The 18913-nt window shown below is 47.4% G+C and overlaps 1 protein-coding gene across 1 annotated transcript in view; it reads left to right on the top strand.

Annotated features, from left to right (window-relative positions):
* Pacs1 (phosphofurin acidic cluster sorting protein 1) overlaps positions 1-18913 on the top strand; it is a 129196-nt gene that overhangs the window by 108863 nt on the left and 1420 nt on the right. The window contains exons 8-23 of the mRNA XM_060384280.1: positions 426-485; positions 1255-1415; positions 1732-1825; positions 6689-6769; positions 9199-9314; positions 9446-9581; positions 10501-10605; positions 10944-11050; positions 11679-11833; positions 11995-12105; positions 12614-12716; positions 13138-13180; positions 15060-15102; positions 15319-15454; positions 17474-17700; positions 18746-18865. Coding sequence (XP_060240263.1) covers positions 426-485; positions 1255-1415; positions 1732-1825; positions 6689-6769; positions 9199-9314; positions 9446-9581; positions 10501-10605; positions 10944-11050; positions 11679-11833; positions 11995-12105; positions 12614-12716; positions 13138-13180; positions 15060-15102; positions 15319-15454; positions 17474-17700; positions 18746-18865 — 1798 coding nt within the window. The remainder of the gene's footprint in view (positions 1-425; positions 486-1254; positions 1416-1731; positions 1826-6688; positions 6770-9198; positions 9315-9445; positions 9582-10500; positions 10606-10943; positions 11051-11678; positions 11834-11994; positions 12106-12613; positions 12717-13137; positions 13181-15059; positions 15103-15318; positions 15455-17473; positions 17701-18745; positions 18866-18913) is intronic.

The following is an 18913-nucleotide window of genomic DNA, read 5'->3' as shown; positions in this document are numbered from 1 at the left end:
TCTGGCAGTGTGCATTGCAGGCTGAGGGGCCGAGGTGGAAAGACTCCAAGTCTCTGATAATTAGGTAGGTTGGTGATGCTGCTATCCAAGGTGTTGTGTAAGAAGAGGACGCATGCCATTCTGAGATGTTGAGCATACAAGGTATAGGACACTCACCTAGATCTGCCAGACAGAGCAGAAGATGGGCTAGAAGGTGGAAGTCACTTGGGTACAGTGGAGGTTCTGGGGACATGAGATTTCCAATGAGTTACCCAGGGCTCTGGGAACTGCACCAGCATTTACCTGTCTTTCTAGAGAGGTTTTAGTGCAAATGCAACTACTATTTCTGTCAGGTATTTGTCTTCTCTCTGTGAGGGTAAGCTCCTGTCAGAAATGACCACAAGTAGATGTTATTTGTGAGCAATTTGCATATTTTATCTCCACAGCAACCTAACATCAAACAGAAGTTTGTGGCCCTCTTGAAACGATTCAAAGTTTCTGACGAGGTATGACTCCTTACTTCCAGTGTTGGTCGTAGGCCCCATGTAGCCACTAGGAATCCGGATTATGGGGTCATTATTCCTGCCCCCTTGCATGCATAGCAGAGCCCCAGGAGTAAAGGCATCTGAAGAAGAATGCTATGTTTCTTGAAGGCAAAATGAGGGTATCACATAAAGAATGTGGTTTCACTATATTTAGCATAGTCATATCCAGTTATAATACTCTATTCTCTGTCATAGAGAAGCAATGATAAATCTAGCTGCTGTTAAATTTTTGCTCATAACCCAAGGGGAGCTACAGTGAGCAACATCCCAATTGTGATGTGTTCTCATTGATGGCCTCTGGAGAGAACCCTGGAGGCCTGGCTTCATTCACACAGGTTTCTAAGTAGACTTAAAGTGAATAAAGATAGAAAATGTTGAGAAAAGGTCTTTGTCCCACTGTTGGCTATAGTTAAAAGCAGCTCGGGCTGGCCTACCAGACCTGTGTTTTCTCGTGTGATTCCTTGGGAGGCCCATCAGCACTTTCTCTTTCTCCTGGTGCCAGCCCTGGTATGGATGTTGATAGTAACTGAGGGAAGTGGTCCAGCCACATCTTGCTGTGAGTCAGACCATAAGGCCACAAAGGTGACTCTACCATGATTCTGTGGCATATCCCCTAGAAGGAGTAGCGAGAGCACCAGTTGACAGAGGCCTATGAGACAGGAGCTGCTCATCCAACCACAGCTGTTAATTTGGAGAACTCTAGACTCATAGAGCTTTGTTTTGCACACAGGTGGGCTTCGGGCTAGAGCATGTGTCACGGGAACAGATTCGGGAAGTGGAAGAGGACCTGGATGAACTCTACGACAGTCTAGAGATGTACAACCCCAGCGACAGTGGCCCTGAGATGGAGGAAACAGAAAGCATCCTCAGCACGCCAAAGCCCAAACTGAAGTGAGCCCAGAGATCCTTCTAGGCTGCCTCCCAAGCTCCCATTTCCTGCGGGCATGATGTCCCTTGCATCTTCTCTCATACTTCATTAAGAAATTGTGGCTTTTTGTCATCTCTAAGCCCCTCCTTCTTCTAGTAGCAACCAGTGTTTGGTCTATAACTAACAAAAGTCCTAATAGGAGTCTCTGGAAATCCCTTGACCAGCTCCATAGCATCCTTCCTCACCAGTGTTCTCAAAGCCTAAGGTGTTGATCTGCCTTGTGAACGGCTTTTCTGAGCTGTAGTCACCACTGACTCTGGCTGTGCTTCTTTGCTGCAGGCCTTTCTTTGAGGGGATGTCGCAGTCCAGCTCACAGACGGAGATTGGCAGCCTCAACAGCAAGGGCAGCCTTGGAAAAGACACCACCAGCCCTGTGAGCAGACCAGTGAAATGGGGTGGGAGAGGGACCTGGCATATTGGCTTCTTATTCTGGGCCCTCTGCTTCTCTTGAGAGTCACTCCTTTTGGGGACTCCAAAGTGACTTCACTCTTGCTCCTCTGAGCCCTGCCTGGGAGCTTAGCAATACAAGAGTAAAGTATTCTTTTATTCTGCTTCAGCATGACATAGAGCCATTCTCTCTGCCTCAGAACCCTCCCCTCTGTGCAGTAGCTAAGAGTATGAGGCATAATGCATGCCATTTGTCCAGGAGGGAAGTAATTCTGCCTTCCAGCTACTGAAAAAAGCAGGTATAAAAGTACAGAGGGATTTGTCCAGGAAACAGTGAGTAGGCTTTGCTGGGTGGAGAACTCTGGGGAGAGCAGTGCCTTAGTGAACAGGTTTCAGTTTGCCTGAGGAGCAGGAGAGAGCTGTCTGCCATGGCTTTCAGCAGCTGGTCACAGGTAGGAGCCTGTAGATGTCAAGTTCTTGTCAGGCTTGGAGAAGGTGAGCAGGCACCAGATAGTTCTAGAACCAAGTTAGAGTGTGCTGTTTAGGACCATGTTCTTCTGTTAAGGAAGGAAACTGAAGTTTTCCAGTTCTTGCTGCTGTCATCAGATGAGGCATGGGCATTTGTTTCACAGGGGGAGAATGTACATCTTACCCTGCAGTGGCTTTTAACTGTCAGGAGATGAGCTGAAGGTGTCAGGCACTCCATTTGTTGAAAAGCTGTCTAGGGCTGGCCTGTCTACTAGGACATCTCAGCGACCTTTCTCCATTTGCCACCAGGTGGCGCTGTGTCCCAGCTTATCGCTCTTCTTTGTTAGAGCAGCTGGCTACCAAGCTCACCAACAACTGTAGCACAGATCCTAGTAAGGAAGTGAAAGAATGAAAATCATGGCTGGTGTTTAAAACTTACCCTTTGGAGTACCTTCAGCCTGCTGCTTTCAAACCTACATTCCCAGCACCTTTCAAACACGTTGATGATGGTCTGGGGCCAAGGTGGCAGCATTTAGCATTGGGGCAAGGCTCAGAACAGTTTTTCCTCATTGGGAGCTCCCAGATGGGCCTACAGAAAGCCTCTGTCCATGTGGATACATGACTGACCACTCGAGTCACTCAGAGTAACATCTGTGGGAAGAAACCCAGAGCCTGCTTAAGGGAGGGTCGCTGTACAGTGCTCTGTGAATGATGGGCAGTGTGCCATTGTGACCAAGATTAGTAAGGTATTAGCCAGGCCAATGACCATGAAGCGGTAAGCATAGAATATGGCATACACCGAATGTTCAGCAAATGCTCATGACCTCTAAATCAACAAGAGTTGTTTCATATGGGGGAGGGAGTGTTTCTACATCAACAGAAGTTGGCTGTATAGCTTGTTTGGTGAGCCCTAGGTGTGGCAAAAACAAACAAGCCAGGCGTGGTTTTAATCCTAGTACTTGAGAGGCAGAGGCAGGTGGACCTCTGTGAGTTTGAGGCCAACCTGGTGTACTTAGCAAGACCCCCGCTCAAACAAACAACAAATAAGGTGGGGGGAGCCCTTTTCTGTGCAGGGAGGGTTTTCTTCCCACTGACTTGCTTCTTCTCAGAGCTGTTTCCTCATCTGCAAAGCCTACGTGGAAAGTACATGCTCTAACAGCCATGTGGAAGTGCTGTGAGGACCTGCGGGCCAGGCTGTGGCAGAGTGTGCTGACTGACAGAGCCAGAAGTACAGTTCTCTAGCACATTTCAAGTTTAGATCCCAAAATGGATAGGCTATGAACGTCTTCTGTGCAAGTCCTTCAAATTCTGGTTCCCCTGGCTAGACCTCAGATTTGCTTTGTTGTTTCGCTGCTGAGAGTTCTATTTTGAAGAGCCCATATGCCTCGGTGTGGGTGTAGAACTCTGGGATCCTTTAGTATGAAGGCTTTCGGATGGCAGAACAAGGCTGTATTCTTACCATGGAGTACTTCACATAGACTAGGAAGAAGCGTGACTGTGGGTGTAGGGGCTGTGTGCCTCTTGCCTCACCTTGCAGCCCCTCGTTCCCATTGTTAAGTACTTTTATTTTGTTTTGCTTTCTTTTCAACATGGGATCTTACTTTGTAGCTCTGACTACTCTGGAACTTACTTGGTAGACCAGACTGGCTTAGAACTTAAAGAAATCCACCTGCCTTTGCCTCCCAAGAGCTGGGATGAAATGTGCCATAATGCCCAGCCTACTTTTTTGTCTTGTTTAACTTTTTTTTTTTTTAATTTTATTTATTTATTTATTTATTTATTTATTTATTTATTTATTTATTTTGTGGTGCGGGGATAGAAACCAGCACTTACCTCTGCTAAGAAGTCTACCAGTGAGCTCTGTCACTGGCCTTGTTAATGCTTTTTCTTTTTTAAAATTTTGTGTGTGAGTGTTTTATCTGTGTGTATGTGTACCACATGTGTACCTGGTGCCCACAGAGGTCAGAAGAGGGTACGGGATCAGAACTGCAGCTATAGATGGTTGTGAGCCGTCAGTGTGGGTGTCAAGAACTGAGCCTGAACTGGATCCTCTGCAAGAGCAGCAAGTACTCTTACCCCCTGAGCCACTTCTCCAGACTTCTGGGTTTTCTTAATCTTCCATTTCTAGGCTCCAAATTTTTAGAGAATTCAGCTTATTACTAGAACCGGAAAGGATTCCTGCTGACACAAATTGTAACTGTTGTTGAGTTTTCTCAAGACTCAAACACACAGTAGCAGTGCAATTTGGTTGTCTTTGCTGGTAAGAATAAAGCCTAATAGTGCTTCAGAACACCTGCCCAAGACGCTTATAAGACAGTGGAGAGTTAATTCACACCTGACAGCTTCATATGGAATCTTGGAATCTACCTGCTGCAGGAAGTTACTGTTTTCACGACACTGTCAGGAATGATGTTAGGGACTAGTACTTCACTTACATATATGCATATGCTAAGGACATTGAACTACACCCCCAGTCCAGTCCTTCAGATATTATTGGAGCAGAAACAGAAGCTTCAAGAGTTGGGAGTTTATTCCAGTTTGTCACATGCCTTACTTAGTACAGCTCCTGTAGGAGTGCAGAAGTAGATCTCCCCAAATACTGCCATACTGCCTTGAAAACAACACTATCACTGTCTCAGGTTTTGACAGGTTATGCTACCTTAAAACCACCGAGTGGAAACTCATGCTGTACTCCCTGAAAGAGTTTCTGCTGAGGTCCAACAAGCAGGGCTTTTCTGGGATTCTAGACTATTGATATTGGTTAATCAGTGTGGTGTAAATAAACTGGCTGTACAGTCTGGAGGCGACCTGTTCTGTATGGCTGTGAGTCATGACACAGGTCTCACCATTTCAAGCACTGGGGTCACTGCTTCTAGCTCAGGTATGTCAGATTTGTCTTGCAAATGGCTTTAAGCAGTGGGTCTCCGCTAGGGATGATTTGCCTCTCAGAAGACATTTGTCATTGGTTGGAGAAATTTTAGTTGAACAGGAAGGGCTGCTGCTAGCATCCAGACAGTCAAGGCCAAGAAGCTGCAAAATACCGTGTAGTGCACAGATGAAACAGCTTGTAATGTTAGTCCGCGGGGGAACCTGGCTCTCGGGGCAGCACAAGGAGACTGCTTTTGTGGTCCTCATTGGTTAGTTTACTCAGCAGCAGCCTGGGCTTAATTATCCTGCCATTTTCAGTTGTATGTATTTTACACAGAGAAAGGACTTTGAGTAGTTGAGATTAAGTGGGATATCCTTTCTTCCTCCTTTGGTTCCTTAGAAGAAAGAAATTCTCTGAGGCCAGTGTGCCTCACTGATACCTGCACCCTATTGCCCATAACTGTGGCTTTGAGGTTTGTGGCCGGAATATTAGCAGACATGAATGATCTTGCTAGTACGTCTGTGTCTGCTTCATAAACTCTAAAACTCTTCACATTTATGAGGAACACTAAGAAGACAGCGGAGAGTTAATTCATATGGGACCCCTTCTGCTTAATATATGGCTAGAGGGAGGGGATTCTGGATGCATCACCAAGCAAAAGCATGTAACGACCGTTAATGTCGTTAGTCTCAAAATGAAAGTCCAGAACTGTGAGATTCTTCCTTCTGACAGGCAGAGACAGTGCCATGTGTCCTTTTGAAGCAAAAGTGTTCAGATTTTATAGATCCAACAGAAAATCACCTAACATTAAGCTCCTTTGCCCTAGATACATAACTGAGAGTCAGAATTTCTGACTTTGAGCCAGGTGTGGTAGTACATGCCTTTTATCCTAGCACCAAGAGGCAAAGAGAAGTGTTGAGTTTTGAGGCAGCCTGGTCTACAGAGCAAGCTCCAGAAGAGCCAGGGCTATACAATGAAGCCCTGTCTAGAAAAACAGAGTTTCCAGTTCTGCACCCCTTTGTATCATTTACTTAATGATTTTTAAAATATTTATTTTTAGTTATGTATGTGTCTGAAATGTTCATTTGAGTGTGATTAGCTTCAGAGGCTAGAAGAGGTATTGGATCCCCTTGAACTGAAGTTACAGGCGGTTGTGAATTACCTAATGTGGGTACTAGGAATCAAACCCAGGTTTGCTGCAAGAGCTGCAAGAGCTCACTGAGCCATCTCTCCAGTCCGTACTTATGGTTTCTTGAAAACAAACTGGCCTTTCTGAGGCTTAGTTTTCACACACACACACACACACACACACACACACCCTGCCCCCTCCCAAAAGATGAAATCTCTAAAGGCTGTATGAGTTTCCAGTTCTGTACCCTTGTGTATAAGGTTGAAGAGTAAATGAAAGTATTTTAAACATTTGGGGGACCTAATAAATAAGCTCTAGTGCTAGTTAGGGATGCTGGTGATGCTGGTAGTAGTGTTGATTATTGTTGCTGTTGTTATTTGTAGATGGAATTGGCTGCTTTAGAAAAAGTCAAATCTACTTGGATTAAAAACCAAGAAGACAGCTTGACCGAAACAGACACTTTAGTAAGTATGGTTTAGACTCCTGCTTTGATCATTTCAGATTATCTTTCTACCTTTAAAAGTATGAGGAAAAGCCAGATATAGTAGTGCACACCTATAATCAAGAGGAACAGGCAGAGGCAGGTGGGTCTTTGTGACTTCAAGGCCAGCCTGGTCTATACAGGGAGTTCCAGGCCAGCCAAGGCAGTGTAATCAAACACTGTTTTAAAACAGATACATGTTTGCATGCACACACATACTCATATGGGGGGAGGGGAACAGATTCATTTTAGAAATATGTTCAGGAGATCTTAATCTATGTGAATGTCCCATGTTTTATTTCCCCTGAAATCCTTACCCATGGAATGAACCCCATTTTAGAAATCAGGTCCTCCCCAGGTTAGTAAACCAGAATTTCCCCCATTCTTCCTTAAGTAGAACCAAATGCTAATTTGTATTTCTCACTGTCACCCTCATTTTCTCTGAAATGTGATGTCCATTGGTTTACTCTGTAAGTTTTCTCTTTACCCATCTCTGTAGCCTTCTCAGTGTCCAGGAAGTTAATGGCATTAAGCCTCTGAGGGTTGCTGCTCAGCTTCTCATTCCAGAAGATTCTGGACCTGCCTAGGAGTGCAAGCCAAAGCCCCATTTAATAGAATTGAATCAGTTGGGCACCTTCTCATAAGCCTTAACTGTTTACTTAACTGTTTTCAGCACCTGCTAATGCTGAACACAGAATGCAAAGATGACATCCATGCCCCTCTCCAGGGGAAGACACCTTTGCAAATCTGGCAAGGCTCAATGGAGGCCCTGAGACAGTCTGAGGACAGTCCTCTGAGCTGGCTGCACTCACAGGGTACCTAGAAATGTACTCTATGAGACAGGGAGCTTGACACTGTATGAGATTTACGGGGGACTTTACAAAAATGCTCTCTGGGGCAGTGGCCACATGGTAGGGCCTTCTGGTGGTTCAGTTGAGCCCAGTTGGGCTGGTGTCTCTTGTAGTGACTGTGCACTGCATGCTTGTGCTGAAAATGATGACATTAGGACTGTCCAAGAGTAAAACCTGCTGTGCTAGTACTTCATCACGCACCGATAGCTGAAATAAGCCCTTAATGTCATACTGCACATAACTAATACAGTGATCTTTCCAAAATGAAATTCCAGTCATCACTCCCTGATTCGGACTCCTCAGTGACTGACCAAATCTCAGACTAAATTTTTTAACTCATCATCCAGGAAAGATGGCAGATACCCAAAGCTTGCATCTTCCAGTGGGAGTCAGGGTACGTGGTAAGTGTGTTAGTGAAGAGAAGGAAGCGGTGGTTGAGGTGTGCAGTTTCCTGTCCTGAGCCAGCTCAGGCTCCCTGCGGCTATTCCCATTAACATTCAGTTCAGGCTAGGGACGGAGCTCAGCGGTCGACTTTTTTCTAGTATGTTTGAGATCTTGAGCTCCGGACCCAGCACATCCAAATTCAAGTTTGGGGCAAGATTGATAGAGTGCTTCCTTAACATGACATGTAGCCCTAGCACTACATAAAGCTGGATGTAGTGGCACATTCCTGTCATGCCAGCATACAGAAGTTAGAGGCAGGAGGATCAGAAGTTCAGAGCCAGACTAAGACACATACGACCTTATCTCGATTTTTTTTCTTAAATTAAATTTATATTTTAGATTTGAGTACTTTGTAAAAGTTATTCCTCAAGGAATGAACACTTTAAAAATCTGAAGGGTTAGGCAAGTAGATGCAAGGAGGTAAGTAAGCAGGTTGTCATATACTTGGAAAGCAGTTCTTCAGGGAGGGGGTGGCAGAGAGTTGACTTAGAAAAGTGATCTGGTGGGTCAGGGAAGACTTCAAAGGCCCCCTGAGGCAGGGCAGAACTTCTAGTGCAGTTTGAGTCACATCCTCGTGTGATTGAGAGACAGCCTGGTGTGAGTAGCAGGACTGTCTGATAAAGTGAAGGCAAAGTTCTGAACACAGAGGGTACAAGGAAGAGATGAGCCTGAAAGAGCCAAGGAAGATGGGGTGGACAGGAGGTGCCTTCCACGTGGGAAGTAATTTCAAGGCTCTGGTGTGAGGTGAGGAATGTCGACAAAAACCTCAGAACTACAGTCCCTGCCCTAATGAAAAGCTAAAGGGATGCAGGTAGGAGTCCCTCCACTAACCTATAGATAGACTATCCTCAGTCACTCCCTCTTGGACTGATACACTGTTTATAGCCCCGGAGGGCAAAGGTGGATGGGAGCACATGACATCCAGCACAATGGGAACCAGACTTAAACACTTTCCTCTTAGGATGTGATAAGAATATTAGAACCCTGTGCTCCTATTCGCATGCTGCCAAGAAAATGGTGACCCTCCCAGTGAAGGTGATTGTGGCACAGCTCTGTGGAGGCTCCTGCAGAGTTATCTAGTAAGAGGTAACATTCTTTGCTACCTTTCTTGTGGCAGGAAATCACTGACCAGGACATGTTTGGAGATGTGAGCACAAGTCTGGTTGTACCAGAAAAAGTCAAAACTCCCATGAAGTCCAGCAAAGCAGATCTGCAGGGCTCTGCCTCCCCCAGGTACCCCAGTGAGGAAGGTTGCAGGCAACAGACCTACAGCCTACTTATTACCAGCTATGTGTGGGGAGCAGTGGTGGGTCTCGTGGTTTTGGGGTTGAAAGGGCTGTTAATCCCCTCCCTGCTGCCATCAGCAAAGTGGAGGGGGCACACACTCCCCGGCAGAAGAGGAGCACTCCCCTGAAGGAGCGGCAGCTCTCCAAGCCTCTGAGTGAGAGGACCAACAGCTCCGACAGTGAACGCTCTCCTGACCTGGGCCACAGCACACAGGTAATCTTGGGTTCTGGCAAGATAAGACCCCTGTCTTGGATTTAATTCTGTCTGTTTCTTGGACAGCTGGATATAGAGGAAGAAGAATGTTGGCGCTTTTCTGAGATACCTAAGTTAGAGAAGCGACTACATTTGTTATCCTCGACTGTGTGGAATTTGGGGTCCAGTTCAGTGGTGATGAACAGGGTTAAGAACAAGAACTGTCGGCATCGCTCTCCTGCCAGTGAGCTGCCATGGTTATTCCAAGCTCATCTTAGGCTACTCTCAAGCCTAAGGGTGATTGGAAAAGATGTGAGCAGATCTGGGGAGTGGTTCTCACTGTGACACTGGTATCAGCCAGAGCAGCAAACCACCCAAGCTGGTTACTGTTCCAGAGTTGCACAGCCAAGTTTCTCTGATAAATATTATGGAAGGACAAGTTTGGGGTGGTATGGCTTCCTGTGTTTGATGCTATCACAAAGCTGCAAATGAACCTGAGACTAGAATAGCCTGACACCCAGGGTGAGGTATTGTCCTTCTGCTTAATCGCTGTTCCTGAAATACCTTTGTTCCCTGGGACAGTGGGCCCCACATGGTGCCTGCTGCCACTCATTATTTTTCTCCCCTCTGCCCTTGCTGCATTCTCCAAGCACCTGCTCGCTCACCACTCTCAGTTCTCTGCTCTGCTCTGCTAGAACCATGCCCTTCATATGAAGCCACTGCTTCCCAGCCCCACAGGCTCTCCCCAGAACAGCCATTGCTTTGGCTTTATGCCTGGTGTTAGTGTCGTTTCCAAGGACACTGATTTTCTTCCTTCTCGTCTTCATTTTAGTGAGGTCAGTGGGAGACTGTCTCCACGAATTCTTAGTTACCCTTGTGCCAAAAGTTCCATCTACTCCCACCTCCCTGGGCAATGCCCAACCAACACTTGTTCTTACAGATTCCAAGAAAGGTGGTATACGACCAGCTGAATCAGATCCTGGTGTCCGATGCAGCCCTCCCAGAAAATGTCATCCTGGTGAACACCACAGACTGGCAGGGCCAGGTAGAGCATTGAGGGTCAATGGGTAGGGGTCTACAGACGCTCCCAGTGTGCAACCTGAAACAGCACACAGGGACAGAGTGACTTCCATCTGCCATCTAATTGCCTAGTCAGATATTGGTTCCAAGGATGCCTGGACATGGGTGACATTTGGAACCATTAATCCTCTCCATTTCACAGTCAGCCTGTTTCCATAGGGTCTGCTGTGCCCTTTTCTTATATATAGCCAGGAAAACTGAAGAGGACAGGAGCTCTGCAGCTTGATCTGGGCCCTGACTGCCCTCTCAGCACCGGTAGGGAGTGATGTGGCTTACCTGTGTCCTTTCCTTTCTCCCCTGCAGTATGTGGCTGAACTACTCCAAGACCAAAGGAAGCCTGTTGTCTGTACCTGTTCAACAGTGGAGGTCCAGGCTGTGTTGTCTGCCCTACTCACTAGGATTCAGCGCTAGTAAGGGCTCTTATGATGTTTTGTGGTTCCTCTACCTCATCTTCCTACCCTGCCTTCTAGTGATGGCAATACTCTCAGAGCAGAAAGCTACAGCTACAGCTTATACTTGGAGACAGAGTCAGCAGTAGTGCTCCATGCCCCTGCTAGGCTATCAGCTCCTGGACTTTATGCTCCCAGCACCTCCTCACTCTGGACTCACACCTCACTTTGACTTGCCTCATTTTTCTCTTAAAGCTAAAACAAAGAAGCAAGTCTGGTGATCTAAAATGATCACGGTTAACATGCTGTTTGTTACTGGACAGCCTGTGTTTACCTCTCCAGGGTCACTTTGGAGAGGCCTGGTGTCCCCTCCCATGTGACAGAGCAAGCAGATTCCAGGTGTCTAGGCCTGGGCTAACTGCAGGCCCCACAGGCAGCGCTTGGTACTTGTCCCTGTTAGCCTCAGCCTTCTCTTGAGCAGCTGCCTAACCTCTTCAGCAGCACTAGAGCCTGCTGCCTCCCTGTATCATATTGTTTCTTGGCTTGCTTCCCCTGTGGCTTTGGAAATGCATGAAGTCAGAGCTAAGACCTTCCCTGAGCAGGATCGTGAGACCTAAGTGTGGTGTGTATGCACCCCCTTTCTTCCCAGCTGCAACTGCAACTCATCCATGCCGAGGCCGGTCAAGGTGGCAGCTGTGGGCAGCCAGAGTTATCTGAGCTCTGTTCTCCGGTTCTTTGTCAAGTCTCTTGCCAGCAAGACCCCAGACTGGCTAGGTTACATGCGCTTCCTCATCATCCCCCTAGGTAAAGTATGGCAGCATTCAGGAGACCTCTATCAGCAGACCGGGTTCCTGCAGCAAGGATGGGAATTGGTCAAGAAAACTAAAGACTGGGCCATTTCTGGGGATAACTGCTCCCCCTGTTCTACCATCTCACATTTTTCTCTTTCTGGTTTACTCTGTCAGGTTCTCATCCAGTGGCCAAATACTTGGGCTCAGTAGATAGTCGATACAGCAGCACCTTCCTTGATTCTGCCTGGAGAGACCTGTTCAGTCGCTCAGAGCCCCCAGTGTCAGGTAAAGGCCCCTAGAAGGGTCCCCCAAGAAGTGAGGCTTCTGGTTCCCCAATGCAACTGAAGAGAGTTAGGAGCGACGTTCCCAGTCCTGTAGCTCCCACCTTCTTGCCCACTGTGCAGACCCCTTTCATTAATGGAGGCGTACCTTAGGTGGCCCTCTCCTCAGGATAGCTTCTGCATCTAAAAGTAAGGAGGGCAAGTGGCTGCTGTGGGCCAGCTCTGCTTGTAGAGATGACATAGGCAATAGTGCCGTTGATCAGTCTCTTGCTGATACCATACCCGCAGGTATCCCTGTACCATCCACTGGTGGTGCTGGAATCAGAGTACAGCTAAGGTCGGGGAGGACTGTGCTGTGGTTTATGGGTCCTTTGATTCGTGGCCATGACGACCTTAGAGTACTTTCTTCACCTCAGCTCTGAGGGTCCTGGCTTTGGGACCCAGAAGGGCCTCTCTGAGGGGCTGTGGGCCTGCACACTGAAATGGACACGTCCCTCCTGGCTTTTCTGCAGAGCCACTGGATGTTGTGGGTCGTGTGATGCAGTATGTCAATGGAGCAGCCACAACACACCAGCTGCCAGTGGCCGAAGCCATGTTGACCTGCAGGCATAAGTTGTAAGTCTAATGTTAGGAGTTTTCTTTGAAACAGATTGGGAAGGTTAGAGAAACCTTGAGTCCTCTCATTTTTCTTACTTCCCTTTTCCACAATTCCATTTTCTGTCAGAGAGGCTCTAGAGGGTATACATGTCTTTTACAGCCTCCATGCAGGTGCTTCCTCCTTGCCTGGGCCTTCAACTGCATAGGCATCAGTTATTTTCCTTCCTAGAGACTGAGATCAGCTGGCAAGTATGAGCAGGGTTGTTGGCACAGCATGCTCTTTGCCTGTTTTCTGTGCTCTCCACTCTGTCCTCAGCGAGTGACAGAAAGCAGTAGCCTTGTGTTCCTGATTTCATTGTGCAGGATGGAATGTGGGAAGCTTGAATCTCCAGCACTCTTGCAAACCCACTAATTGTAAACCTTTCCTGTTTCCCAACAGCCCTGATGAAGACTCCTATCAGAAGTTTATTCCCTTCATTGGTGTACGTACTTGCTCCCTCCTCTGATCCAGCCTCCCAGCTTTCTTGCTTTCCCTCCACTCAAGAAAAAGCTGTGTGTGATTGCAATTAAATCTACAACTCTGAGGACAGAGGCATTGGGATCTCTGTAGCTAAGGCTGACCTTGAACTTGTGATCCTCCTGCCTCGGCCTCATAAATGCTACAGAGGGACATCCCTTCCCAAATCAAGAACTATCCCCAGATTAGTTACTGGTTTCTTCTTTTTATTGTACAAGGCCCTGAATGAATTTAGGGCCTTGGACTCCTGGAGCTCACGCCACAGTGTGGCTTCTCCAGGCTCAGGGAGGAGGAAGTGGCCTTAGAAAGAGTGAAACGTGGCATTCTGAGAAGTCCAGACTAGCTGCTTCAGTGAATGACTTTGAGGAAGAGCCTCTCTGTCACAGATGTATTTATTAGTCAATTAGTGAAATTCAAGTGAATTTATCTTGAAATACAGGAAGAACCTCATGGATGCCTTTGGTGTCAAGTGTATTGGCCTTCGGGTTTTTTGTTGTTTTGTTTGTTTGTTTGTTTGTTTTTGTTTTTTTAATTTAGCAATGACAGGATTTCAGGAACCTAGCAGTTCCAAAGAGCCAGACACCCTATGTGGGGCTGAAAATTTCCATTCAGAAGGCATTCTGATTTCCTTTTGGAGTTGCCTTCTATCTCCTGTAATCTTGAAGACATCTCATAATCTTTACAGGGAAGCAGACCTGGATTTAACTGTTCCCACCTTGATTGCACTCATCTGGGGAAATGAGCAGGCTTTCTCTGCCCTTTCCAACCACCTAGTCAGTCACTGCCTGCTTAGCCCTTGGAAAACTCCCATAGCTGCATGGCAGTCCAGAATCCTGGCTGCCACTCAGGCTGGCTGTATAGCTGCTGCCTTCATGAAACAGGATGTGAATTGCCATTCTCCATGCTCAGAGTCAAGTGAGACATTTAGAAATAATAATATAAATATTTTCAGCAGCCATAGTTCAGTGACAGAGCACATACATAAGACACTGGGTTCTATTTGCAGCATCTCAAATTAAAAAAAAAAAAAAAAAAGTTAATCACAAGAGCTAGCAGCCTCCCAGACTGCTAGGGGAACTAGGGAGAGGGTAGCTGTACCCAGGAAGCCCCAGTGTGTCGATTTTGGACTCATCCTCCAGGTGCCACCTGAAAAAGGCACATGGTCTCTGCTGCAGCAGCCCCAGACCATCCCTTGGCCTGCAGCCCAGCTGTTCTGCTAGGTAGGTTGGCTTAGGTGACAGGACAGGACAGGACCCCCACCTGTGTTCCATTTAGAACACAGAATACAGTAGCCAAATGTCTCAGCTGTATTTTATGGCCACTAGAGGGCGCCCCCCATCTTCTCCAGAATTCCCTCTCCATGACAAATTCCTGAGACATCCCCCAAGGGAAAGTGGAAAGAACAGCTATGTCTACAGCATCGGTTCACTTGCTTTGACACAGAGCCTAACCAGCTTTGAGATGGACATATATTCCAAAGCCAGTATGACTTTAGAAGAAATGAGACCAGGACACTGCCTTCAAAGTAGGCTCTGCCCTAGTCCCCAGGAAGGGCCACCAAGTCTCATGGGCCCACCTCATGGAACTGGGCTTCTTTTCTTTTAGTTTTATGGTGCCAAGGATGGAACCCAGAGCCTGTTTATATCACCACGCCTGTGGACTCTTTTTTGGGGGGAGGCAGTAGGGGGGGCATTTTTTTTTTTTAAGTCCTAGGCTGTTGCAAACGTATAGAGATTTTTAGTGATTAACAAACGCCATGAAGCCATGGTACTGGCCATCTTTTAGCAGTTGGATTGGGGCTTGCTGCCCTGACAGAGGACCTAACAAAAGTCCCTTTCCTCCAGGTTGTGAAAGTGGGCCTCGTTGAAGACTCACCCTCCACTGCAGGTAAGCTAGAGTGCCTTTGCTTCTTTGAGTGAGCTCAGACTTTTCCATTCCTCTGTGATGTAATTGGCTGAGTGTGCTCAAGGAAACAGGTGAATGAGAAGGTATGGGTCTTGCTCCTCCAAGAAGCCCCTGGGGCCCACTGAAGGGAAAACATACCTTCTGCCACCAGCGGTCAAGGTGACTGCCTCTGGCCAACTGTGTTTGTCCCTTTGACAGGCGATGGGGACGATTCACCAGTGGTCAGCCTTACTGTGCCCTCCACATCACCACCCTCAAACTCAGGCCTGAGTCGAGATGCCACAGCTACCCCTCCCTCATCCCCATCTATGAGCAGTGCCCTCGCCATTGTGGGGTAAGGCTCTTCCCCAACCTGACTTCCTTCCCAGGCATGGCACACTGGCACAACGCAGCCATACTGGATGAGAGCATTGGCTTGGATAAGAATTCATAGACAGGTTATAAGGTGACTGAAGTGTTGAAAGAAAGTTTAGTGAAATTTAATGCTTCTTGCTTTGCCTGCTCTTTATCATTGTAGTGTCAGCTGGGGCCATATTGACAGACTGGCCTTGGTAAGCTATTAAAGTATTGTTCAGATAGCTTCCTGTATGAACTCCTAGGGCAATGGTTCTCAACCTGTGGGTCATGACTCCTTTCACAGAGGTTGCCTAAGATCATCAGAAAACATAGATATTAGCCAGGCACTGGTTGTGCATGCCTTTAATCTCAGTACTTGGGAGTAAGAGGCAGGTCGATCTCTATGAGTTCAAGGCCAGCCTGTTCTACAGAGTGAGTTCCAGGCCAGCTAGGGCTTCGCAGAGAAACCCTGTCTCAAAAAACAAAGAAAAAAAATAAACAAACAAAAATCCACAGATGTTTATATTATGATTCCTAACAGTGGCAGAATTACAGTTATAAAGTAGCAACAAAAATAATTTTATAGCTGGAGGTCCCCACAACTTGAACTGTTAAAGGGTCGCAGGGTTAGGAAGGTTGAGAGCCATTGTCCTGGGGCTATAAGAAGAGTGTGGGTTGATGTGAAGGAAGCCTGGGTGGTGGCATCGTCCTGTGTGCACTACATTGACTTGAGGTTACTGAGCTTTAATTTTTACTGTTTGAGGAGGTGAACTGGCCACCTCACAGGGATGTTGTAAGGTCTGAGTGGCAACAGTGTCAGTGTGGGACATGCTTCTCGGCACCTTCTGTGTCCTATCCCATGGGAACCCCTGGAGCTATGGCATCCAGTGGCTCAGGTTCCAGGTTGGGTCTCCACGGTTGAGATGGCAAAGACCTTGTAACTGTGGTTGTATGGTATGGTAGAAGGGAGAGTGTTTCTTTAGACTCTCAGGTACCTAAAGTTCAGGGAGATGGCCAGCAAAGCTGTTTTTCTGCTTTGTCTGAGGGAGGGCTAATGAAGGTGTCACGAGATTAGAAGACAAACTCTCAGGCAAGAAAAGCTGCGTGTGTCCAGGCACAGAAAACAGCATCTTCACTCCCAAGAAGTAGGCATTGCCAGTGGCTTCAAAGAAATGCCCATGTCAGTATCATAGCTTCTGAAGAAGGCCATGGAGGTAGGGTCCAGCCCTTCTTCTCCTCATATTTCCCTTTATGGTTTTCTGCTGTCATGGAAGAGACAGTTTAGGAATGCAGCCACATTCTGCCTCAGCAACCTAGTTAAGTACTTCCAGGCTTCCAGGAAGCCTGTTTTCTTCTGTTTCATCCACTGTATAAAGGGCTTCTCTGCAGCTTGGGTTTGAGAACCTCTACCTTGACCTCTTTTCTCATCCAATTTAAACTTGTTTTTTAATGGAGCCAACAAAATGAGGCAGAAGGAAAAGTCAGATGACTTTCATAGCCTGGGTACCTATTGTGTCTGACGCCTCCTTTCAAGAAAACACTCCATTTTCCCCAGGAGCTAAAATTATCACTGAGCTAAAAGTGTCATACATAAGCAAAAGTGCAGGGCAGCATCCGTTGGCTACCAAGGCGGCTGTGAAGCCATGATGCTGCTTCAGCCCCTGCTTGCTGTTTCTCTTGAGCCCTGCTTTGGTCCTGGCCTTGCTTGCTTGTATGAGTGTACATGTGTTTGTGTATGTGTGCACTCTTTCAGGAAGCTCTCCATTCTGCTTCCCTCGTTTTGTGTTTCCTCACCATGACTTGGGCTTTTAATCTTCTCTTGACTTTGTTCTCAGATCACTCCAGTTCCCCACCTCCACATGAGAAAGTTCTTTGTGACTGGAGGAAACGGAGTCAGCTGGCTGGCCTTCCTCCCAATCTTCTGCTCCCAAAAGCAGTCTCTCCCATCCATTACTGGTCCCATGTGGTTAGGCACTTATGTCAACGCCAACATGTTGTTTTCATTTCATTTCTCCAGGAGCCCAAATAGCCCATATGGGGATGTGATTGGCCTCCAGGTGGACTACTGGCTGGGCCACCCTGGGGAGCGAAGGAGAGAAGGTGACAAGAGAGATGCCAGCTCAAAAAATACCCTCAAGAGTGTCTTCCGCTCAGTGCAGGTTTCTCGCCTGCCACATGCAGGGGAAGCCCAGCTCTCTGGCACCATGGCAATGACTGTGGTCACCAAAGAGAAGAACAAGAAAGGTAGGCCAGGGAAGACCCCAGACCAAAAGACCTCACTGGCCTACCCTTACAGCCTATGTCCTAGGATCTGGACCAGAATCTGCTTCTGAATAGGATACCTGTATTAGCATGAAGATCTTGATTTCAGCCTAGGGCCCAGCATCAGCTAGAGGTCAGGATGGATATGGGATGGAGAGGGTCACCTCCATGTTCCTCCTCCATGGCCACCATAGCTTTGGAGTAGAATGCTCATACCCAAGGATGGAAGCCATTCCAAGGAGGTTTCAAGAGCAAAAGATACAATTGTTTTTGAAAAATGATAAGGAGCCGAGCATGGTTACATATCTATGATCCCAGCTTTTGGAAGGCTGAGGAAGAAGAATTACAAGTTCAAGACCAGACTGTCTACATAATGAGACCCTACCTCAAAATAATCACACACACAAGTAGAGAAGAGAATACAGTCCTTCCTGGATAAAGGGGTAGATCAGAGCATCAAAGGCAGAGTTGTAGAGTAGTGGTCAGTCCTGTCCTCCCAGAGAGTGAAACAGGAATCACTACTACCAGACCACTGCCTGGGTAACCAGCTGGAGCACTAGCTCCAGATGTGTACCTGCAGCATGTGTCCTGTCCCAAATCTGCCTCTACTGGAGCTCCCATGCAGCTGGGCCAGCAGCTTAGCAGGTCCCTTCCTGAGTAGAGCCAGCTTGGAGTCCTTCCACATCTGGGTAGAATAGTGCAGACGCCTGCCACTTCACTCCTCAGCCACTGCTCGAGTGACCCAGAGGGCGCCCTGCCTCAAGGTGCCCAGAACACTCCCACTGGGAGAGACTTTGGAGACCATCTGGCCCCAAGCGCCTCCCTGTACAGATGAAGACAAGTTCAGGAAGAAGTGCAGAATCTCAGGCAGAGAGCACAGGAGTTCAGAGTTCCTTCTGGCCAAGGCCAGGACATATTGGGAGCAAATTACCTCCTGAGCCCCAGCAAGAAGGAAGCAGATGGGCCTGGGGAGAAAAGGTAGGCTATTTTCCAAGTCTCTGACAGGTGTTTCCTGCTGCCTTTACAGTGCCCACTATCTTCCTGAGCAAGAAGCCCCGGGAAAAGGAGGTGGATTCTAAGAGCCAGGTCATCGAGGGCATCAGCCGCCTCATCTGCTCTGCAAAACAGCAGCAGACCATGCTGAGAGGTATGCTAGCAGGCTAAGGGAAGGAAGCCCTATCCTCCCTGAGGTGGT

This window comes from Meriones unguiculatus, chromosome 1 (assembly GCF_030254825.1).
Source record: "Meriones unguiculatus strain TT.TT164.6M chromosome 1, Bangor_MerUng_6.1, whole genome shotgun sequence".
Classification (NCBI taxonomy): Eukaryota; Metazoa; Chordata; class Mammalia; order Rodentia; family Muridae; genus Meriones; species Meriones unguiculatus.
Note: the sequence above shows the minus strand (reverse complement) of the source record. Positions and strands in the feature narration are given on the sequence as shown.